Source organism: Cuculus canorus, chromosome 2 (genome assembly GCF_017976375.1).
Source record: "Cuculus canorus isolate bCucCan1 chromosome 2, bCucCan1.pri, whole genome shotgun sequence".
NCBI classification, from domain to species: domain Eukaryota; kingdom Metazoa; phylum Chordata; class Aves; order Cuculiformes; family Cuculidae; genus Cuculus; species Cuculus canorus.
Window position 1 is genome coordinate 129,827,928 of NC_071402.1, and position 25,179 is coordinate 129,853,106.

The 25,179-nt window shown below is 38.2% G+C and overlaps 1 protein-coding gene across 1 annotated transcript in view; it reads right to left on the reverse strand.

Moving 5' to 3' along the window:
- Nucleotides 1-24,388, reverse strand: part of LRRC72 (leucine rich repeat containing 72) — a 28,264-nt gene extending 3,876 nt beyond the window's left edge. Inside the window, 8 exon segments of the mRNA XM_054057896.1 lie at nucleotides 1-34; nucleotides 2,555-2,595; nucleotides 2,597-2,642; nucleotides 6,850-6,963; nucleotides 8,218-8,299; nucleotides 11,168-11,237; nucleotides 14,670-14,778; nucleotides 24,322-24,388. Of these exon segments, the coding sequence (XP_053913871.1) occupies nucleotides 1-34; nucleotides 2,555-2,595; nucleotides 2,597-2,642; nucleotides 6,850-6,963; nucleotides 8,218-8,299; nucleotides 11,168-11,237; nucleotides 14,670-14,778; nucleotides 24,322-24,388 (563 nt within the window).
- Between the last annotated feature and the right edge of the window lie 791 nt (nucleotides 24,389-25,179).

A 25,179-nucleotide genomic window follows, 5' to 3' on the forward strand; every position in this document is an offset into this window, starting at 1 on the left:
TGAAGAGCTGACTCTCTTTTTCTTTGTGTAACTGCTGTTAAAAGGAATATAAAGCTTTCACTTTTTCTACCAAGTCAAAAGGCTGGTGTTATCTATCTGCATGCAGAAGGTGATTGACCTTTTCTTGTGACAAATTTTGAAACAACAGTGGTTTAAACCTGCATAATTTCACAACAATTCAAAGTGGGAAAATGGAGCGATACTTCCTAAGGGTTTTAGGGTGAAGCCTTGTCCAGTAAGATAAAGCTTTTAATTTTGGGTCCCATAGAATCAGAAATTTTAAACTTAGAAACTAGAAAGCAAGACTTCTCGTACTTTTTCATACCTTCTACTGCAGGAGTCAGTAAAGATTTGGAAGTTTCTCTATAAATAGCAAAAAAAAAGTCCCTAGTTCAAGGCCAATTCAATTCCCCTTGCTCAATTGTAGAGAAAACTGTAGGAGTGCAATCAAAAGAAAAGCCTTAAATTTTCTGTTTTGCACTTTAATTCCAAAATAACTTTAAATTTTAAACAAAGAGTTTGAGACTGTTAATTCAAAGAAGGGGTGTTAACCTCAATGATATGAACTGCATACTAATCTTGTACTTCAAGGTGGAACAGAAGTGAGCTAAAGGTTTAGAACAAATAACTCTGGAAGAAGCATTTTGAATTCATGGAAGTTTTTAAGTCATGGTGTCTATGGGACCAATTAGGAAGGAACTGCTGTAGTCATGCCTGGAGGTAAGAGAAGTGTGAGCGCTTGTCTTGCGTAAAGGAGACAGCCAGAACTGTGCTGTGATAACGTTCCACAGATGGTGAGGATGCTTTGTAATGTTAGAGGAGTATTTCACTAAAGAGTAAGTCCAGGTTACAGCTTGATACAAATTAATGCCTCAAGTCTTAAACCAGGACTGATCACAGTATAAATATAGTTAGGAGATTAACTCCTGGAAGTTTTATGGACCTGTTTCTAGAGCTGTAAATGCAACATGTATTCTCCAGCACGTTAAGATTCAGTGATTACTCTCTAGTCAAAAATAATCATTAGCAAAACTGTCTTGACAGACATGCTAATCCCAGGTGTAAGACAAGACCAAATATTCCAGAGGCTGGAGGAACCAGTGCAAAATGAATGTGTAAGGACAGGGACATGGGGGCAGATTCAGCTACTCCTCATCACCCCCTGATGCACACAGTGGACCATCTACCAGCTTTCTTTCATGACAGAGCTACACAGGCTGCCAGCACCTGCGGGTGTCCTGTGGCTGCCTTGCACAAGTCCTGCATCCTGGTTCTCCTAGAGGCTAGGAGCCGATTTTCCGGATGAATTGTTTTTCTTTGCTACTTTTTATAAGGTAGAACTGGGGTAGGAATCATCACCTTTCTCAGTCCTCTTCAGTAGTTTTCAGTTCTCCTGCCAATCTCAGAGGTCGCCAAACATGAGAGCCAAAAATCACCAAAGCTGATTTTCTGGGCTCACTGTGGTATGTCTACGGATTGACTGATTTATCTCCTAGCTAGCGTTAAGACTTTTTTTTTTTTTTTTCTTCAGAATTTACAGTAGGCAAGCTGTGAAAGATCTCTTGATGATTTGTGAAGATTTATATTTGAAAGCTTGGTCAGTACATACCTCATCAAGAAATAGACGTATTTTTTAACTGTACACACAGATATGTAGATAGAGCCACAGAACCGTAGAGTGGTTTGAGTTGGAAGTGACCTTAAAGATCACCCAGCTCCAGCCCCCCTGCCATGGGCAGGGACACCTCTCACTGGATCAGGCTGCCCAATGCCCCATCCAACCTGGCCTTGAGCACCTCCAGGGATGGGGCATCCACAGCTTCCCTGGGCAACCTGTGCCAGTGCCTCACCACCCTCATAGTGAAGAATTTCTTCTGAACATCTATTATAAACCTTCCCTCTTTCAATTTAAAGCCATTGCCCCTTATCTTATCACTCCATGCCCTTTTAAAAAGTCCCTCCCCAGCTTTCCTGTAGGCCCCCTTCAGGTACTGGAAGGTCGCTATAAGGTCTCCCCACAGCCTTCTCTTCTCCAGGCTGAACAAGCCCAACTCTCTCAGCCTGTCCTCGTGTGGGAGGTGCTCCAGCCCTCTGATCACCTTCGTGGCCCTCCTCTGGATCCATTCCAACAGTTCCATATCGTTCTTATGTTGGGGATTCCACACAGATAAGGATAGTATCCAATCTGGGTAAACACGCCCACCCATGTGAATATACTAGTTTGAATGCACAAATGTAGGTACATGTTTCTAAGCACAAGTCTTTTATCTGTCTTGCTCAAAAATATGTAGACCAAGATATACAATAAACATACACAATTTATAAAGAAAAAGACAGAAATCAAACACATTCAGCAAAATAAACTATGTATGCCATGCAAATACTCCTTGCTTGACAAATCTTGGAAAAAAATGGGCATCCGTTCATTAGATCTTTTGCTTTATCGACAAATGCATGCAACAGAACAGGCAAGATTAATTTACCTATTTTACCAAACTAATTAAAATCAAAAGCAACTGTCAGTGCTTTGTGAGAAGTGGAAAGAAACCCTTACTCTTCCTCTCAAGGAGCTATACTGAAGGAAGGAAGCAGATCATAAAGCCGATAGTCTGGGTCTTGGGCCAGAGGGTTATGGAACAGGTCTACAAAATGTACACAGAAAAAACAAACAACATCACAAAAAAGCAAACCCAGCAAAAGAAAACCATCTAACTTAGCAGGGCAGGAAAACTCAAGATCACTAATAGCCAAAGATTTTGTATAAAATATTACCAAATTTGAATTGTTCTTATGCTGGGTAAACAAAGTACAGCCTCTTTACACATGTAAAGTTACTCAACTAAACATGCACTGCAAGAACTGTCTTATTGCAGAGTATGCAAAATACCGCAGGCAACACCAGAATAAAGGTGCCATCACGCTCTTTAAACCTTTCAGGGTTTTTTTTTTCTATTTTTCTCGATACACAGAAAAAACCACTAAACGTTTGCCTTTGATTTTGTTATATTTTGTTTTGTGATGCCTATTTTAAATAATAGTAGTCTTTTAGATGTAACAGCTTAGAAGTAAGGTGTGAAATTTGTAGGGGTAGTGATATTAAAACCAGATGAGCTTTAGGATACCTAAGGCTTTATCATAGCTGATATAAAGCTTTTATCCCATAGACACAATATCAAATGTACATACCCGGTCTTCTGATGTTTTGACAGATGATGAGTTTGAAAACTCAAGAAACTTAAAAAATAAAATATTTAAAAGGGTCTAAATTCCTGAGAATGTGGGTCCCACAAACTTTCATTAAGTACTTGAGGTACTAAGTTCCAAAAGCCCATGAGCTACTTGTCTAAAATACTGACCTTCAGGTTCACATTACCTGAATAACCAAACCTTTGCGATAGGTGTTGACGCTGTGTTGCAGCTTTGCCAGATGTGAAACATTTGCCAGATCAGTTTTTTTCACGAGAGTGATATCTGAGCTTGACTAAAATAGAAACTGGCTCATCTCCAGATTCCCAGCTAACAAACAAACAAAAAATGAAACAAGTGTTGTTGGGTGTTGTTTTTTTCCTAAACGAAAACATAATGATGCTATTTCTCTCCTCATACAAATGCTATTCTTCTAAGGCAGTAAAAATAATCAGAAGGCTGCTACCTTGAGATCAGAGTAGAGAAAAAAATCTTTAATAATTTTCACAACTTCTACGAAGGTCTACACTGGTCTGCTTTTATCTTTTTGAGGAGAGAGTGTGGCTAATATTCACTCTATAGTAAAAAAATCCTATTATGTGTAAGTTTAGGAGTAAGAGAAGGAAAGATAGTATTAAAGAAGCAAATGGGAGATACTAGAAGAATAAAAAGCCTGAAATATTCCACAGAGATCTGTAAATTAAAGATGTTGGTTTGTCTTCTTCAGGATAAGCATGACTGCTAAACAGGGCTCAGTGCTGATGTAATTTAGCAATTCTTCATATTTCTAAAAAAATGACTGTACTTAGAAGCAGTAAGAGACCCACAAGGTGGCAGCAAAAGCAAGTTCCATTTTTACCGAACAAAGTACTATGTAGCTATTTTTTCTAGAAAGGGTTAATCAGAAAGAATATTAGGTGTATACCTGATAAGTCTGTTCTTGAGTCAAGAAATATGTGATAGCATTCCAGAGAGAAAAATGTTTCAGGTATATCTCTGCAGGCACGTTTGGTAGTGGAGTGGTATGAAGATTCAAGAGAGATTGTTCCAAGGCACAAACTGGGGTTGATACTAAATACCTCTGAATCCGGACACTCCTTGGAGCACGTCCCTTCTCATCAACACTGATTTGTAGGTTTGTTTTGGAGCATATGAGTTTTTCTGCTGCTCGTTTCTACAATAAATCCAACCATTGCATGGATCAAGATGGTCTTATTTTACAAAACATCTGGGATGAATTCTTGGCTCTGCTATCTACTTTCATGTCAAGGTCATGCAATGTTACTTCTACAAATTAGGGATAATGCTTTCTTCCTCCACAATTTTGTCTGTTTTCTCTATCTGGAGCATAGGAAAAGAGTGCCTAACCCGCATGGGGCAGAAAGGAACTACTGTGATAGAAACATATTGAAGAAAAAAAGGAGTTTTTTGAAGTCTAGCAGCAAGATGTTATCAGCTGCGGATAATAAATCAGTTAAGGCAATTTACAGAGTACCTAACAAAAATCTTGGATTTCAGAAGGGAGAAGTGAGCACAAGGTGAGCCCATAAAGAAACACTCATCACCTCCCAAAAGGCTGCAGTTCCAAGCAAACCACTCAGTAAATCTTTACAAACTGGGTGTCTTCCTTAAATGCCTGATAAAGAATGGCGGTATGCTACAAACCCAGTGCAGCAAAGTGGCTAAAAACAACAAGAGAGGGAGCGAAACACAACATTTGGGCAGCTGGTTGCTATATCTGAAGTGAAAAATAACAGTGTTAAACTGCTCTATTTTAACAGTTCTAGTGTCCCCAAGAGCTAGAAGATAAAAGATTGTTGATGCACATCCAGAGAAGACTAGCAAGTGATTTGTTTTTTAAATCAGATAGTCCAGCAATAAAAAAGATCTACTTCACCATAGGGAGAACCTTCCCATTCCCAAACCAGTTTTTATTTTATAAAGGTGACTTATGAGTGCAGGACTTTTGAAAGCTACACAGCGCAACGTCTGCACCCATATCATATTTCTGAATATTGCAAGTTGGCAAATAAATTATATAGTAATATGATATGATATGCAGGATATGACTTTGAAAATTTAGTTTGTTCATCTACTGCTGTCATGTTCTTCAAAGATGGAGGTGCATTTTATTAAACCAGTAGAGTCCTGTTAATGTGAGAACTCATTATTATGAAATCTCCTTGAAATAAACACATTGACAATTTTCTCATGACTGCAGAGGTCAAAAAGGAATGACTGTAAAGTTAAGGTTATTAAAATTATTAAGTTTCTTCCAATGATTAGCATTTATTCTCGCATCTTTGAAGTAAAGAATAACTTTTAAATCAGGGTAGGTTGCTATATTCTATATACTGTGCAATAGTTCTCTTAAACACTTGCTTTACTGTGGTGGTGGCTGGTCCAATATGCACCCAGTTTTCACTATGTCTTTGTGACTGTCATTCATAATAACTCACCAGCACTTTAACTATCAGCTATGTGTCTTCATATCTCACAAATGGCTGCAACAAGTACAACAAACTCCCTGTGCTTGTTGGAGCTCCTTATTAGTTGGTAGGGCTATAACATTAAGCTCAAGTGACTGCACCATTCATACATAGGAAGTCTGTCCAGACTTCGCCTAATCACTTCCAACAACTGCATTCTTAATTGGACTATTTTTTCGACCTTGCATATAATGAAAAGAATTAAAATAACTTGGGTGGCATGTTGTCTTACTAAACACTTGGATTTGTTTTTTAATTTTGGTCCAGTGTCGAGTTCAATTAAAAGTGAACTTTGAAGCTACATCTTCCTTTTCAGCAATCAGACATTTAATTTTTGGCATGCATTAGAAGGTACGGCTCGATGACATTCACCTCCATTAATTGTGTCACTAAAACACAAAACATGTTTCCGGTTTTCTCAACATACTGAGAATTTGGCATGACCTATAAAGACATTCTTTTAGGAACCATTAAAAAAGATCGCTTACACTCTCACTTTCAATAGGTTAATAGCTTATAATCCTACTTTCCCCAGAGGGTAATTCTTACATTGTAACTTAATGGCACCAACACCACTTTGTATAACTTTATTCAAAATTTCAGTGCCTACGCTACTTTAATTTCCTTCCAGTATACCAAGAAGTATGGTACTTAACAGATATTGCTATACTTAGTGTCTGATGTACATTTATTGTTACAGTCCAGAAATCAAGAGAATCTGCCACGAAAAGCAGAAAGTAAGTTCTACGAGTGACAAAATTAATAGGGAATTAATTTGGGTTCTATAACCTATCACTCACACTCTCAATAGCAATAACACCCATTTCTTAACTGCCTTCACCTTTGTGATAATCTCACTGTATTCCCATGTTCCCTTAGAAAATAGTAGCAGTAAACTGCTTTGGCTGCCTCCAAGCTTCTCATCCAGCAGCCTCGCTATCCAGCAGCCAGGGAGAGAACCTCTGAACTCACTCGGCAGCTTTTTCTTAGTTGAGGTACTCTCTTTGGAATTTTCATGTCTTAGAGATCTCTTTCTTCTGTCAAATTTGGTTGAAATTGATAATTAGCTTCAAAAGCTATTGGCAAATTATGCAGAAACAGACAAGAAACATCCTGATAAAAAACACTAAAACACTACTGCTCGCTGTTTTGCAAAATAAAAATAAGGTGTTACTCAGGGTCTGCAAGTTTATCATTCCTTTCAATTCCTTCACTGTTTTGCCAAGTATTTTTAACTAGTTGTTGTGTAGAAACAGAATTTGTAGCACACGTGAATGTTTCGGAGCTCCTGGAATAAAATGGGAAAAAAAAGCTTTACTCTCACCATTCCTGACTGCCGTTATTAGATAATTTCTGTGTTATGATGCACACTACATTCAATATTCTACTTATTCATCTATGCCTGCCTTTTGGTGACACCTTGCATGAGATTAGTAAGAAAAAAATTATCAGAGATTTCAATATCCTCTTCATTTTTCTAGTAACATACTTGGAACATACGCCCAACTTTTTTCATTCCCCTTCCTCCTACTTGTCCCCATCACCCTTGCCTCAACAAATCAACATCAAGTGCATCCTCTCTTCTTACTCTCTTCCTTCCTCCTATAAGTAATCTTTGATTTTCTCCACTTCCTTTTACCCTTCTCTAATATTACCTTTGCCTCACAAACATTAGTAGATCCCTAGTGCCACCTTTGCCTCACAAGTAATAAATAGTGAATTCCAAGGAAATAACAAATTTCCTTGGGTTTTCTCAAAAATCTCACAGAAATTAATCAACATCATTTCTCATCCCAACATTTTACAGAGACAGAGAGAAGTAAAATATTAACATTTTAATACTTCTAGAATATACACAAATTTATTATGCTTTGGCCTCTTCATTTACAAATTTACTAGTGTGGTATGGCCACTTTAATCTACAAAAGCAAGCAAAACAAATAGCAGTGTAAGACAGATGCAATTTTACAATAAAACAATTTTTTAGTATCTTTGCAGACACTTCTGATGATAAATGCAACAATATCATGAAGAAACTGCAGAACCTTAGTGACCAACTGCCTTACAGCTGGGACAACTGACGAATTTATTACCCCTTTATCTTCCTGTTAAGTCTGTCAACGCTGCTATCAGTTTTTCACCATATAAACACAAATGGCTCTCCAAAGGTACTTCTATCAATTATGGAGTACCTGGTCAGCAAGAGGACCACAAATCATTGTGTAAAAAGAGCTTTATGTGTTCATTTTCAATATGAAATATGGTTGCGTAAGGCCAAAAATATTTTACAATTGCCTGACATTAAACTGAATGTCATTTCATCCCTTAGACCAGGATAAACATATTACATTATTGCCACTCAATTATGCTAGAACAATTAAATCTCTAAGAAAATGTTTAACATGTATTGTTCTGCAAACATAGGAGCTTTCAACCATTAAGCTACCTCTTGTTGTCATCCACTTTTATAAATTTGAATGCCAAGACATGGAAAAGAAAGTATAAGCCTTTGCTCAACAATCCAAGAAAGGAATATTGGTACCTGATATATCTGTCAGTTCATTATTGTTGAGATAGAGTTCAGTCAAGCAGTAGTTTCTGATCAAGAAGGTTAAAGCTTGGATCTGAAATTAGAGTTAGGAAAATGATTATGTCAGTCAAAATTTAACTTTGGAGAAGTATAAACACGATCTCTTGAAAACTATTTTAACTATATATAGTTTCTCGTATTTCTCACTTTTGGTGTAAGGGTTCTCGTGACAGCTGAGCCTTCATTACAAATACTAATTACAAATCAAATACACATAACACAGCCCTACCTCACTTTTTGAACTATAAATATATTTGTATTTGGAAACAGATTTCATTTAATTACTGGTTTACACTTTCTTTTATTTCAAATCAAATTTGAAATATTTTTTTATTTTGAGAACACTGTTGTAGGATGAAACACTTCTATGTTGATTTAAGAATACTTCCAAAACATAACCTTGGAATAAGCCCAGCATCTAGTTTTAAAATTATTTCTTCAGCAGCAGGTCCAAACAGCACATACTTGTTCAAAATTTCCAAAAATGACATTTAGTCAGACTTACAAAATTAATTACAATTACAGAAAAAAAATGTATGCATGGCTATATTCCCCAAAAAGAGTTATCTTCAGTGATAAAATGAAAATCTCATCCCCTTGCATGCAGAAGCTCAGTCCTAGCGTTGTCCTGACTTCAATGCAAGGTAAACTACATGCAATGGGATACAAGCTGACCATTGTCATAGTTGAGATTTGGGAATGCTAATGGTGCCTGAGTATTTATCCTACAATTTAAAAACCAGAATGTTATTCTTGACACTACTTTGATTTCTGTGATGCAAAGTTAGTGTAGGAATGATTTCAGTCATGAAATTACGTCACTGATTTTAAAACAAATGTGCCTTGCTCTGTGTATTAACTGTATCTAAAACTTTGAAGGGAGAGAATAAGATGGAGGTTTATTCTTTCCTAAAGGTCTCTGAAATCCTCCGAGAAAATGTATTTTGATGTTCAAAATAATAGCATTCTCTGAGTCTTGCTTCACCTCAGAAAAAAATGGTTTTACAAATAAAAAAATGTTATTCTTCACAATGATTATTGTATCCTGTAGAATGTAAAGACCATACATACCTGTAGTATGCAGTGGCGCTTATCTTTGACAAGTTTAAGGATTTTAGCATCGTATAAAATCTATTTTTTTTTTTTTGTGAAAGAAATTATTGTGATGCATTTTTAAGGAAAGAATAAAAGATCTCAGATCTTCTCTGTTCAGAACAATTTGCTTCCCCTGTTGGAACATTTAGCCAAGACTTCTCCTAAGAAAAACCAGTGAGTGGCTTCTTCACGCAAGTTATATAGAAAATGACATTTCCACGCAAGTCATATGGGACAACAGAAGAATGCTCTTTGTTACTGCTTAGGGAGAAAAATGAGAACCGTGTAAATATCAGATTTATTTATCTTTTATAGTAAGCAAGATTGGTTCTACTTTGTCATCAGACCATTTATTTTTATCCTTTAGGGTCCTTTAAAAATACAAGACAAAGCCTTAATATACCTGTGGTTTTAGATCAACGTTTTGATGTATCCACATTTTTGCTTTTTGTGAAAATAGTTGGATAACCACAGGCCTTTCAATGAAGTCAACATAAGATGCTATGTAACTGATGTTAGCCTGGGGCAGCAGATATACATACACGCCTAAGTGACATGGAATGTACATTTATTTTCTCTGCTGTTCACAGAGCTACTTATTTACTTGAGCAAGCACTTCTGGCGTTTTAAGAACTTGAGCCTATTGTGAGAGTCACATAAACTACTGTATAATATTTAAAAGCAGGTTAGAAATTCATGTTTTTAATGACTTTTCTTGCTTTTTAATTATCAGTGGTATAATGGTGAAGGTTTGGATTCAATTCAACCATTTAATAATTGTTACCTATATATTTGGAGATTTCTAAATCAGATAATTCTACTGCCAAGTAGATGATTTTGTGTAAGATACAATATGCCGAGACTTGGCTGGAAACTGTATTGTCCAGAGACTTTGATAGAGCATTGTCTTAAACCTCTACAGGATATGATAAATAGTATAATCTAGATTTGCACAGGTGGGGAAAGGAAGGTACATGGTTTGTGTAACTGATTTAGGACTGTACAGTGCATTGGAAACAAGGGAAATTAATGTGGCTCAATGACATACTCTTATCGCTCACCTAGAAATCTCCCTTAAAGCAAACAAGTGCAGGTGACACAACAGCCTGCATAATGGCACAAGATACCCCACCAACCCCAGTACAGCAGTGCTACTTCCTGGGCGTAAGGAGAAGCCCATTCGAAGGAGTTATATGTCTCCCTTGCCTACATGAGGGCAAAAAAGGAATCTCATCTCAACAACCTGTCTACCGGGAGACAGACTACGCGCGTCTGCAAGGGCATAAAAACAGAGCTACACATTTCCTGCAGTCCACTCCTTTCCTCAAAATCAAGGAAGACCAGGAGTTGTTCTAAGAACACTTTACAGGCAGATCACCTCTCCATCTGTTCCAAGAGCTGCTCACTCTGGTGGGCAGTGCATACTATCCCCGAGCTACACTGGAAACTGCTACCCCAGACCTCAGGTATCAGTATGCTATCAGGCAATTCTGCCAATAACTTAGTCCTAAATATGCTCAATCTTTCTTTTAATTGCTAGGTAATAGCACAAAATCAGCTTCTTAAATACACAAAATTTATAAATTTGATGTGAATCTAAAGGAAAATATATCAGCTTATAGTTCGTAACGTAAAACAAATAGTGTTTCTTCAAAACTGTCGTATTTAAGTCGGTTAAATTTGCCTGGAAATTAAAAATAATGTATTAGCTTGACAGTTACATAACACTTTATGCTAGAAAAATTAAAAAATAATAATCAGGGAGCATATACGTATTGTTCTGCTCTTTAGAGGAATACCTTGTTACCTTATTGTTGTTAATCCACAAATACCTTAACCTATGAAATTGTGATAGACTTGGGATACTCCTTAGTCCTCTGGTGAAAGGAAAAAAAAGGTAACACGTTTCTTAACTTTAATGGTGCTTAATCACTTTATAAACAGTTGATTTTTTAATAAATAATATTATACAAGCACTAAAAAGCCACACTTCGGTAGAAATCGTAGCAGACAAAGACACAAAGAATAAGACGGCAGAGACAGTGTAAGCATTCTGCACACCCGAAAGCATAACAAAGCAGCAGGTGGTAAAGAAATGGGAGCAAACAAAGTGATACATTATTTTTCTTTCCATTACAGCATTTGTTTTCCCAGGGAGTATGAGTCCCACTTACTTTGCTGTTTGTAGAAACTGCTCAGAACACAGGACTAGAAGTTTGGCATCCTGGGGACATAAACCTAAAAGGAGAACTGCTTTGCAGGTGCGCTGTGGCTTGTCCAGCCACAATGCCAGAGAAGCCAACAGGAGACATCCACCGAGCACATCAAAAGGTACATTTCATATTATTTTTCATATTGTGGAATCTTTTGACACTTTTTCACCTTTCATCTCTCCTGTCTGCATATAAACCCAGTATTTACTCATATTCAGTAACAGCCTTGTTTTAAATAAAACTGCACATCCACCGAGGCTGAAACTATCTTGTATGTGCTGGTGGGATTTTTCATTTAGTTGTATATCTAGCATTTTGAGCTTGCTAGTGCACTGTAAATAACAAATTACCAGAGAATATTAGTGGGTTGCCAAGTAATTTTCATTAATTGCTCCTCCTTATTTTTCTTTGCTTTAAATAAATGTCCATGGTTTCCTCTAGAATAATTATAGATGGCCTTTACATGAAAAAAAAAAAATTGACTTCTTTAATAAAACTTTCCTTGTGCATTTTCACATGCTGCAAGTGTAAATCATACAGGACCAGTGTTTCAGAAAGAACTAACAGGAACGTTAAAAATTAACATCATGTAATCAGCCTAAAATGATCTGCCTGTTTTCCAACTGTGAAGCCTCATCAGCCTAGTCTCTAGTTTCCCATGTTTGCTTTTTTTTTTTTCCCAACGAAACCTCAAGATAAAGAAAAAGGGGGAGTGGATGCCTTTTATTATCTTGCACTTGGAAAAAACCAAAATCTGTTAAAAACGAACTCTACGAAGTTGAGGTGCTGTACTTCTATTCTCTATTTCTGCAAATCAAATTATCCCATGCTGTTACTTTGTTAAACTGTTTCTCTGTCTTCCACATATAATCCATGGAAACAAACACTGCAAATACACATTTATGTGTCTATTGTCACAAGTAACCAGAAAAGACATTACTGCGTGTAGTATAAACAAGCAGATGAGTGTTGCCAGGACATACAGAGCTCTGGCAGGGCTACTATTTAATTCTTCTGTGTGGTTTTACCCGTACACCCCTGAATTATTTTTCAGGTAGCCAAGCCAAAATTGCCTCACAATCTTTGTCACCGTCGTTCTATACCCAGTTTATAGGTTTATGTTTCAGTTGGCTTTACTCCCTTCTAGTAACAGCCTCATCTTGACTATCTCCAAGCCTTGATCTCTTTGGTTTGGGTTTTTTTTTTCTGGTATTAAGGCATTTAATTTGCCCCAGGAAGAGCTTAATTCCTTTAACATTTTAAAAGAGCCTGTCCCTTTCCGTATGCCTTCCAGGCTTTGCAAGTGTCTTACAATCTGATCCTTTTTGGCCTCTGGCAACCTTTTCCTACCTACTGCTAAGTTAATCAGTTTTCCTAGGATGACAGCTTTCAGTGTCCAAAAAGCACATTTTTTTCATGTCCCTTTAATAGTGATTTAAAAATATACACTCATTCCCTTTCATTTGATTGACTTTAATTATTATTTTATCATTTTCTTATTTCAGCCAGCAGAAAATTATGTCAAACCCGCAGTTAAGGAGGCATGATCTGCTACTGAGATTGGCTAAGGTTCAAGGTTTGTATAAATTGCTATAGAATAAAAGGAGCTCACTTCTCAATCATCAAAGCAACCAGCTTGCACCATCTTTCTCAAAATAGTTCCAAGGCAAGACAGATCATTTCTGTATATGCCACCTGAACATTTCTTTTTATTCCATACCAAAAAATATTTCAAAGCCAGTGAGGGCACACTTTTAAGTATTTAAAATCAGACAATTTGCCTATAAAGACTGTATGCACAGTTTTAATTCTTTATATATATATTAATTATAATAATTCTATTTTAATATTTAGAAAATATATTGCATCTTGTAATTTTCTCATTGTTTAAACTTCTCCCTCAGATTTTATGTTTTCTTCTCTCTAAAATACATGTTTTAGTAATTTTGGCAGTAACTATATGTTTTACATTTTCTTTTCACAAAGCATTTAAATACTCTCTTGATGTAAATCAGGAGACCTGCTAAGGAATTTAAAGATACCAGTGGGCACATTTAGATTTTCAAGATAATCTGATTTCCACTAAAAACAAGCTAGAAAACACTGGAAAACCTTTTATTTTTGTTGCATTCATAGGACCTAAAGACCTTGAAAACTTTGTTCCTGAACTGTTAATGCTACCTTACTTCTTTATATATGATATCAGCCATACAAACACTAGATGCAATTGTGAGGCTGCAGACAGGTATGCAACACTTGGAATTATGCCCCAGCCTGAAATTCAAAGTATGCTTTCCAAAACTTTGAAGTATGCCCTGTCACGTATCCATCTTTCCATGTTAGCCTCTCATCATGTTGATCCTACAAAATATATCTTATCGACCCAGATCACCCACAGGTTCATGAAAGTGTTGTTTTCCTTCTCTTAGCATGGTTTCTTCTCCTCATCTGCCCTACATCTTCAGCTCTTTCACAAAGCTCTCAGAGGAGATCGGTTCTCTGATCAGTACTGCCAGCCCCAACGAGTGTTTCTGTACTTGTACTCACATCATGTTGCACTGCCCTCCCTTCAGTTCTTAACAGCAGAGATGGAGGTATTTTCAAAGGTGCTACCAAGGAGTTTTACTGCTGCAATAACAGATGTCTTCAGGGAGACCAGAAATTTGACAGTTCTTTGACTGGGCAGGTCCTGTGTTTTTATATTTGCCTTCTTGACACCCTTTCCAGCCAGCCTTACAAGCCAGTTAGAACAGGCAGAGATCAGCCCACTGCGCCACACTCCTCTGCTCCCCGTGGGAGAAGTTCATGCACAACAACTGAACTTAACAGGTCCACAAGCAATTCTGGGATGCTGGAGAAGGATTGTATACCCAGGACTGAGGCAGTCAACCACCCCACTGTGAGTATGGTTCTGCTGTGTATGTCTTCACCAGTTCTTTCTATACAATATTTATGGACTAGGTATAAATATAATTTACTGATATTTCACACATAAATCTTGTTCAGAGTATATCTATTAGAGAAATCACTATGAAAGTTTACCCATTACTGTGTGCTCTGCTTTTAGCAAAAGCCGAACAGAGATATTTTGCTTACTGTCCAGCCAGATACAATGATAAGACATCCACATTCTTCTTAAAGCCACAGATCTTCAGCTGTTTTTCTACTGCCTGACAGCATACAGTACATTTGTCAGCATAATATACTGCATAATTATAAATTCATTACATTATAAAACAGTTTAAACTAATTTGCATACCAAAATTAATATATGCATCACAGAACCTTTCGAACTATAATGTAGTCTAAGAAAGACAGAGATTAAACTAGTGATCTCTACTTTAAATTGATAAAAATACTCCAACATGCTCATTTTATTTTCCTCTGGAGGCTCATAGTTCATTCACAGGATGGGAAAAAGTAACGTATGCTGAGAATGGGCTGCTCACTCAGGCCACACAACCTACTACAGGTCATCGACAAGAAAACTGCTTGCCTTGCAATACTGTATTTTATGCAACTTTACTCTATTTACACAACAGTTTAAATTTATGCATCCAGAAAACTCTGTTTGTACATTAGTGTTGAAAAACCTAGACACTGTTTTAATTCTCAGAGTATGTTACTGATGTGCTATCATTTAGAAAAAAAAAGAATCCTAGTAACATAAGGATTGAGGATGTCAGTTACTACTGATTGATAAAAAATGCCTATCAGGAAAAAACGGTTTTGCTACACAAGTTAACATGCCCAACATCAGTAAGATCACTATCATTTAAAGCACTAAATTGGTATAAATTTACACCTCCAAAACAGCTTAGAAGCACTAATGGACAAGTCTAGAGCAGCCGGTATTGGCTGCACAATGCCCCCAGCATTTCCAGGCCTGTTGAACACACATAAAATAACCGTGGGTGCACTGACAAATGTGCTGGATCTGTGGCATGTTTGGAATGGAGGAAACAAGGAGCTGGCGGGACTCACCATGAGCACCAGTCCCTACTCCTCACTGCTGATGTTAGGGCAAAGGCCATTTGCCCAAGAACTCCAAATGGCCCAGGAGCCTGACCACAGCTGTCAGGAAAGGGAAAAATATGGGACAAAGAGATGCGTTTTTACTTTCTACACAGACAAAATCTGTGGGTGGAACAAGAGGTGTTGCTTTAGAATCATAGAATCGCTAAGCTGGAAAAGACCTTTGAGATCATTGCTGGTTGATGAGGAGCGTGAGCCGGCAATGTGTGTTCACAGCCCAGAAGGCCAACTGTGTCCTGGGCTGCATCTAAAGAAGCGTGGCCAGCAGGTCAAGGGAGGTGCTTCTGCCCTTCTATTCCTCTCTTGTGAGACCTCATCTGGAGTACTGCATCCAGTTCTGGAATCCTCAGCATAAGAAGGCTATGGAGCTGTTGGAACGGGTCCAGAGGAGGGCTACAAGGATGATCACAGGGCTGGAGCACCTCCCGTACAAGGACAGGCTGAGAGAGTTGGGGTTGTTCAGCCTGAAGAAGAGAAGGCTTAGAGGAGATCTTTTAGCTACCTTCAGTACCTGAAAGGGGCTACAAGAAAGCTGGGGAGGGACTTTTTACGGGGGCCTGTAGTGATAGGATAAGGGGGAATGACTTTAAATTGGAAGAGGTAAGATTTAGACTAGACGTGAGGAGGAATTTGTTCACGATGAGGGTGGTGAGGCACTGGCACAGGTTGCCCAGGGAAGCTGTGGCTGCCCCATCCCTGGAGGTGTTCAAGGCCAGGTTGGATGGGGCCTTGGGCAGCCTGATCCGGTGGGATGTCCCTGCCCATGGCAGGAGGGTTGGAGCTAGTTGATCTTTAAGGTCCCTTCCAACCCAGACTATTCTATGATTCTACGATTCATGTCGGGGCAAGGAGCTCTACAGGGAGTGAGGGCAGCTCCCTGCTATGTGAGCAGCCAGGGTGGGGTGTCCCTGAGGGAGGTCCCAGGTGGAGCCTGTGGGAAGTTGGAGGCTTGCTTTACTTCTGGGAAGTCTATGTCGAATTCACTCACAAACGTGAAAAAATGGGCTGCTTTTTTTTCTTTTCTTTTTTTTTTTTAACTACTTTCCTCTGTGTGTTTCTGGTTTTTGTGTTTTGTTTAAAGCACCAAACCCCTGTGTATGTATATCACAGAATCATTGAAGCTGGAAAAGCCCAACACCACCATGCCTACTAAACCATGTTCCAAAGTGCCACCTCTACATGTTTTTTGAACACCTCCAGTGACGATGACTTTACTGCTTCCCTGGGCTGCCTGTTCCAGTGCTTGACCATTCTTTTGGTAAATAAATTTTTCCTAATATCTAGTGTAAGCCTCTCCTGGCACAACTCAAGGCCATTTCGTCTCATCCTATCGCTTGTTACTTGGGAAAAGAGACCAACACAAACCTTGCTACAGCCTCCTTTCAGCTAATTGTAGAGAGTGATATGGTCTCCCTCAGCCTCCTTTTCTCCACATGAAACAACCCCAGTTCCCTCAGATGCCCCTTATATGACTTGTGTTCCAGACTCTTCACCAGCTTTGTTGGCCTTCTCTGGACACTCTACAGCACCTCAGTGTCTTTGTCATACTGAGGGACCTAAAGCTGAACACAGTCAGTGTTCGAGGCGCAGCCTCACCAGTGCTGAGTACAGAAGGAAGATGTCTTTCCTACTGCTAATGACCACACCATTTTTGATATAATATACAAAAAATTGACACCTATCAGGAAAACACTTGTGACTTTTAATTTAGAACTAATTTACACCATATGAATTACTCATTTGCAACTGGCAGATCACCTTGATGCCTGCGAAAGGGTAATCCATCCTCACTCCGGGAATGGGCCTGCTGCTGCGACAGTGTGTTTTGTTGTACAGTAATACACAATGTTTATGGCATCCACATGTGGAAGGAACTGTTACCATGTTGTTATTTTTATAACCATTTTACTGCATAGCACAAGCTGAAAACCAGAAAAAGCCATTTCCAGCGTGTGGGTGCGCACACTTATGTGCATGTAGGACAACAGAAAATGTTTGATCAAGCTGCAACAAAAATATATCTGCAAACGTGGAGCTTTATTTAGAATTTAATTTGCACACAGCACTCAAGTTAGCAGAACTAGTCATTGTAAATTATGTGCAACTGATATACAAAGAGCAAGAGCTATGTGTGCAAATATATGAATAAGCTGTCCCTCATGGAATTAATTATGTGCATGCCTTTGCTTGTTCAGACCATTGAAGCTAAATGTAGTGTGTATGTTGGAGGAATGGAACTACAGTACAAGTATTATATTGCAAATGTCTAATTTTCATAGAAAAAATATGTGGATGGCTTCCATTTCAACAAGGTAGATTTAAACCAATAGAAACCTCAAATAAGAAAGACTAGACATCTTAAAAGTATAAAACTGAAAACAGAAATGTCTTTAATCACCCATTTTAGCTTCTAAAAATATCTCTAGTATTTTAAAAAGCATAAAAAGAGGAAATGTACTGGAGAAGAAGAAACTGGTACACATAACCATATTTTTTTCATTTTGCATTTGAGTTCTGAGTTTTCAATCAACAGGGTAAAGCTACCACTTCAGAATTGTTAAAGGTGAAATGGTTATTAAACAAAAGGTCAACTGTAATAATAAAATTGTATCAGCTAGTCCAATTAACATGATATGACAAGCAAATTCAGTAATCTAAAGTATGCAGAGAGAGGAAATCTCTAGAAGATATTTTGTTGCATTCCAACACAGAGGTGGAACATATATGCGTTGAGGTTTGGTTTGACAGGTTTTCTTTTTTTTTTGAGGTGCTGGTCTCTATTAATAACTGGTAGCTCCAGACATAGTATGGAGCCAAATAGAGACTATTTAAAATGAAATAAAGTTAATCTCCTTATTTCTTTCTGCATCTGCGAGTTGACACTTCAAATCCCCTCTAAGTTTAAGAGAACTTCAGCAGAAAATTAATATTTTTATATTCAGACTGAACTGTCACCATATTTTACACTGACTAGGTGTTGCCCTGTTCCAAAATACATATTTAAAAAGAAAAAATAAAAAAGCAAGATTACACTCACCAGTTTTTAAAAGAAATGGATACAATACATGCTACTACAGAATGACGTTTGCACAGTTATTTTCTTTCTTCTATAACTAAATACTTATCATCAAAGATACTAGGCTGTGTGGCTTTTTCATTAAGGTATTTTTGAAAATTGCATCTTCATTTTCTTGCATCGGCTAATTTATGTCAGAAGGGATCTCTAGAGGTCATCTAATCTGACCCCCAAAGAAAGCACATCCTATTACAGAATTGTTTTCCATCTCATGTTTTTGTACAGTTCTGCAAAACTGCAGCACATCCATCATAAAATAAGAGAATAACCTGTGGTAGATTTAAAACTGCATGTGTTATACTAATGCTACATAGGAACTGGTACAATTAACTTGCTCTTGAGGCTGTAAATAAATTTCACTTGGAAAGGTGTAAAGTACATGCAAAATATTGTAGGTAAATGCGTATTTCCTTTTTTTCTTCCCATTACAGGAAGTATTTTATCAGTGTTTATCAGGTGAAACCCAGAAGCCTGAGGAAAGATCAGTAGGATATCCTGCCTGCATTCCAGCTCTTGCTCCAGAACAGTGCAGGTCTCCCATAAGTCCAGTAGCCACAAGCCCTGTGCAGATGTTTCAAATACTCCAAGCTGTTTAAAACATTCAGGCATTTGAATGACTTCTCTTGCTCATATTGTTAATCTATGGCCCTGATGACATCATAGTGACCCTAACAAGTTCAGGAGCAGAATTTTGGGATAATATGTGTGTGTGGGTTCCAATAAATAATACAAGCTTGAAACTGTATTTAAACCAGTCTGACTATTTTCAGTTTGAAGCCAGTGATTAACATGAATGGTTAGACTAGATTTGCATTATTTATTTTTTCTAGTAATATGTGTAATGTAAGTTAATATATGTTACATGATGGTAAGTGTAAGGCAAAATAATCCACGTGCAGACTACAGCAAAATTGTTCCATCAGACTGCATCATATGGGTGAACTAGCTCATTCAAATCCAGCTTCAGTCTGATTCTCATGGAGAATAAGTACCACAGCCACCACAAATGAAACAGGCTTGATGGAGAAGTGTTCCAACAGATACATAAATGCTTAGCCTTACTGTTCTATCAGCAGAATTTGGCTGTGCCATTCATTTCAACATAAACAAGTCTTAACATCATTCTCTGGCCATTCTACATGCTAGAATGTTCCTGCAGTTCAGCTTCCAAGTCTGACTGACAGTTAGAAAATAAATTCTTGTCTGCTGCAGCTCTTCTGTATGTCTGTAAACAACATCATGTCAACTGACCCTACCACTCTAGTCTCAGAAATCTACATCCTAATATTTCATAATGTTTTATGTGCACTTCCACAATGTTTTGTAACTATCTTAACATATAAAAACAGAAAAAAAAATCTCCATTGCTATGATCACATATGTTTTACCGGACATGATAACTGGAATTTTTGTTCCTCTCTGATGTACACTCTAGGAGTGCTTGAGGCTTCATTGGATGATATTTTAATGGAGACGTTATTATAAAAGTGTTGTTGTTAGTCACGTAAGTAAAACTGTATTCAGTACTTGAAATCAAGTTGCTAACATTGGTATTTTTCATTAAAAAGTATTATGCATGTTTAAAACTTTTTATACTGGTTCCTAACAAAAGTGACCACCATAGCATTTAAGTAATAACTGTTTCTAAAAGGATAATATCTGCAGAGGTCTCTACATGTAGAAGTCAGTAGTGTTTTTACTGATGTCTGATGGAAATGTGTCCATTAGTTCAGAGAATTCTTTACTACTGGGCTGGTTTCATAACCTACAGATACTGAAAAAAGCCCTGAAGTTTTAATTTTCAAGAATTTTATTAATTGTGATGACTGCCGAAGTAATATTCAGATGTAAACTTCTGGTATTCTCTCTTTTTAGTATGTTGGCAACAAGGCAATGTTTACATGGTTCAAGACTGTGTCATGCAGAGACGCACAAAAGCAGTTCTAAATGAACTACTTTGAGTGTTGGAAGGTCTGTAACCGTTGCTGGCCCCTAAACGCTGTGGAGCCATAGGGGTTCAGGAAACATGTTCAGAGAGCATTGGCATTCCCAGTACCAACCACAACAAAAAAGGTGTAACAACTTAATTGTTCAGCTAATGCCACGTAGATATGGCATGGCAAGTACATGTCCTGTGGTGAATTCATACTGTAATATGAAATGCATGCAAACGGTTACATGCAAATTCAAAGTAAAACTGAAGTCTGAAGAAGAGTTTGAGTTTATACATGTAGGAACTTATATGTACGTTGATCAAGGCAAAAGAAGTGTAATCACAACATCAGAACTCTTAAAAGTATTATCTAAATCATACAAAAAGTCTTAAGTTATGTAATACTGATCATGCATCTTAATCTAAAGATGGGATAAATTTATTTGCTACCTGGCACTGAAATTGTTTCTTCCTGCCTTCTGCCCTTGGAAGAACCCTGACTCATCTCTCTCACTGATTTGATGTTTTGAGACCCTGTAACTTCTGTTCGGTCTTTCAAAGCTCAACTGACCTAAGCCGTGTGAGGGAATTACTTACACACTGCATTACTACTATGGTTCTTATTCTTTAATGACGACCATATATCAATTACTGTACCTAAGCTAAAGATACTAAAAAGAAGCTAAAGCTGCTAAAAGAGTTAGGATCAAATGACATGTACACACTGTAGCAGTACGTCAAATGCAATGAATGGATTAATTCTCAGTTGTCTCTTGAATATGTGTACATGGCAAAAGCCACCATTACGATGTAGTCCTGCCCAGAAAACAGGATCTAGGCTTGGAACAGACCTTCTAGACCAAGTCCACTATTTTCCTCTTATGTTCAAATAATCACATTCATGAATTTGTTAAGTTATTGCCAACAGCAGCAGAATGAAAATAGCACAACTGTTTCTGCTTCTATTTCTGCTTTCTTGCCTTCATGCTTGAGGAAAAAAAAGCAAGTAACATTGAATGATGAAAGTCTGGAGAAGGTGCTTGAAGAGCATCTTTGTGAAATGCAAGATTCTCACAAACTGTATAGTTCTGATTGACTTTAGAGGGTTTTGTACAGCTGTTAGGCATGATTATTTCAATGTCATGTGGGAACAGTTTAATAAATTTAGATTGAAGTTTTCTTATGCCTATGACCTCATTTTTCATGGTATTATCCTGCAATGACATGTAGAGGCATGGTATGCCTACCAATATGTATTAGCATTATTTAGGCCCATGACTAACAAAGACATGTTCTAGTTCACATAACTGTAGTGGGGAGAAAAATACTTGAGAGTATGTTTGTAAAAGTGGTATGAAACTTGAACAAGTAACAGTCATTGTCAGTCTCACCTCAGTGCCAGGGAAAGTCATGGAACAGGTAATCTTGAGTGCTATCATGAAGCACATGAAAGAGAACCGGGTGATCAGGCCCAGTCAACATGGGTTTACAAAAGGCAGATCTTGCCAAACTAACCTGATCACCTTCTATGACAAAATCACTCAACTACTGGATGGGGGAAAGGCTGTGGATGTAGTCTTCCTGGACTTCAGTAAAGCCTTTGACACAGTTTCTCACAGCATTCTGCTGCAGAAACTGTCAGCCTCTGGCCTGGACAGGCACACACTCTCCCGGGTTGAAAACTGGTGGGATGGCCGGGCCCAGAGAGTGGTGGTAAATGGAGTTAACTCCAGCTGGAGGCCAGTCACAAGTGGAGTTCCTCAGGGCTCAGTACTGGGTCCAGCTCTGTTCAATGTCTTTATCAATGACCTGGATGAAGGCATCGAGTGCACCCTCAGCAAGTTTGCAGATGACACTAAGCTGGGAGGAAGTGTCGACCTGCTGGAGGGTAGGGAGGCTCTGCAAAGGGATCTGAACAGGCTGGACTGCTGGGCCGAGACCAATGGGATGAGGTTTAACAAGGCCAAATGCTGGGTCCTGCACTTGGGGCACAACAACCCTATGCAGTGCTACAGACTGGGGGAAGAGTGGCTGGAGAGCTGCACGGAAGAGAAGGACCTGGGGGTGCTGGTTGACAGCTCACTGAACATGAGCCAGCAGTGTGCCCAGGTGGCCAAGAAGGCCAATGGCATCTTGGCTTGTATCAGAAATGGGGTCACCAGCAGGTCCAGGGAGGTTATTCTCCCTCTTTACTCAGCACTGGTGAGACCGCACCTCGAGTACTGTGTTCAGTTCTAGGCCCCTCACCACAAGAAGGATGTTGAGGCTCTGGAGCGTGTCCAGAGAAGAGCAACAAAGCTGGTGAGGGGGCTGGAGAACAAGTCTTATGAGGAGCGGCTGAGAGAGCTGGGGTTGTTTAGCCTGGAGAAGAGGAGGCTGAGGGGAGACCTTATTACTCTCTACAACTACCTGAAAGGAGGTTGTGGAGAGGAGGGAGCTGGCCTCTTCTCCCAAGTGACAGGGGACAGGACTAGAGGGAATGGCCTGAAGCTCAGTCAGGGGAGGTTCAGGTTGGATATCAGAAAAAAATTCTTCACAGTAAGAGTCATTGGGTACTGGAACAGGCTGCCCAGGGAGGTGGTCGAGTCGCCTTCCCTGGAGGTGTTTAAGGAACGGGTGGATGAAGTGCTTAGGGACATGGTTTAGGGAGTGTTAGGAATGGTTGGACTCGATGATCCAATGGGTCCTTTCCAACCTTGTGATTCTGTGATTCTGTGATTGTAGCAGAGCACAATTTGAATCCAATACGTACTCTTTGGAACTGTCAAATGCAGAGGAATCAATCAAAATGCATGAATTATAAAGAGCTTTTGAACAACTACTCAGGCTTTTAGGGACACTGGTATCTTTGAGAATTTGACATTCAGCCTGTCAGGCTGAGTTTGTGATTTCTTTTTAAAAAGACCTGTACAGTTATGAAATCGCATATGGGTTGAAGCTGTGTCTTTAAAAAGGTGATAGGTATGTCCTGTACCAGCAGACCTTAAAAGGAGTTGTCATCTTAGAGAGCTGCTCTACTTTCATGTAGTTCAGTGTATAAACACTGATTTAATCCATAATACAGCTTTCTCCTCTTCTAAACATATTTGATAATTGCTACGCCACTACAGTAAGCTAACTTTTGGCGAATTCCAGGGGTTTTTTTTATTAGCAAAGAGTAGTATTTCATGATTGTATCATCTATAAGCACCAGCTGAGGTATTTTGAATCCATTTACTGTATTTATATTTCCCCAGGCTCCCACTAGGTCGATTCCTTCTTAGACAAATGTTTCCAGTAGCTGCAGGTGTCAGAGCTACCTGAATGTTTGTCTTAAGGAAGCTGAAGATTTGCTTTCCGTTAAAAGGTGTGAGTGTGTGTCTGACATGATAAAAAAATTCTGGTCAGACACTCACACATACATAGCACTGGCTTTTATTATTTTAGCTCATTCAAGTGGCTAAGTGGATTTTCACCTGAAAAATATTACTCAAATGTACCGTTTTGCTAAAGCCAAACAATTTTAGGAAGGTTTAGTGATCCCGGAAACTTGTGTAACTTCAAAGTGAAAAGGAGAATTTTAGAAGTTGAACTTCTGGATTTAAAAAAGACAACTTTGAAGCGAAGCATTTCACATAAATGTTCAACAAGGACATAGCTCAGAATTTTTGAATACTTTTGCAAAATGGACTGGATGCCTTCTAGTTATTTCTTTGTTTACTTACGGTCTTTCAGTAGTGGCATAAGTTTGATCTTGCTTATTGTAATACTGTTTTCCAGAACCATCACCATTTTGTCAGACAGTTCAGCTGGGGTTTATTTGCATTCAAGTTATTCTATCTCAAAATTCTTTTCCCTGGTTACAACAAAAAATCATAGATTAAATTTAAAGTAGAATGATGTAATATTTAGTATTGATTCAGTTTAACTGCGTAAGGCATATAAAAAGCACCCTGGTTAAAATAGTCCACACAATAAAGAAAAAATAAGTACATCTAGAAGGATAACCTCGATCTTTGGTTTCTCCAGTTTTTTTAAACCTAAGCAAAGAAAATGTATTCCATGAAATTCATGCCAAGCTATCACTATATTGATGCAGTTTTGGTTCCCAATTTGATGCACTGTAATGAAAGTAACAAACGCCCATCCTTTGAAAATCTTCTAGTTCTTGTTACTTTCTAATTCATTCTTTATGTCCAGGAATTTAGTTTTTTACACCCTGTTCCAGTGTCCTCTGTATGAACTGTAAATATCCCATGTGGGAAAAAGTCAGATTTCTAAGCTGAAAGTGTGAATCCTATTTCCACACGACTTTATTCATTCTTCAGCCTTAATAGCTGACATTCCCAAGGAGAAAAAGCAGTAGTCTGGGGTAAAATTAGGGACAATTAAAAATATTCTCTGGTACTGTAGTTTCCCTTTGGTGCTCTGGGGCAAGGTGCAGTTCTAGTAAGTTTTTTTAAAATCCTAAAAATCAATGCTTAGCAACTTGATTGACTAAGAAAACTGATTTGTGCCAGACATTTTGAAAGGTGACATTAGACACTTGTTTGTAACTCTAGACACCTGAATAACTTTTAAAT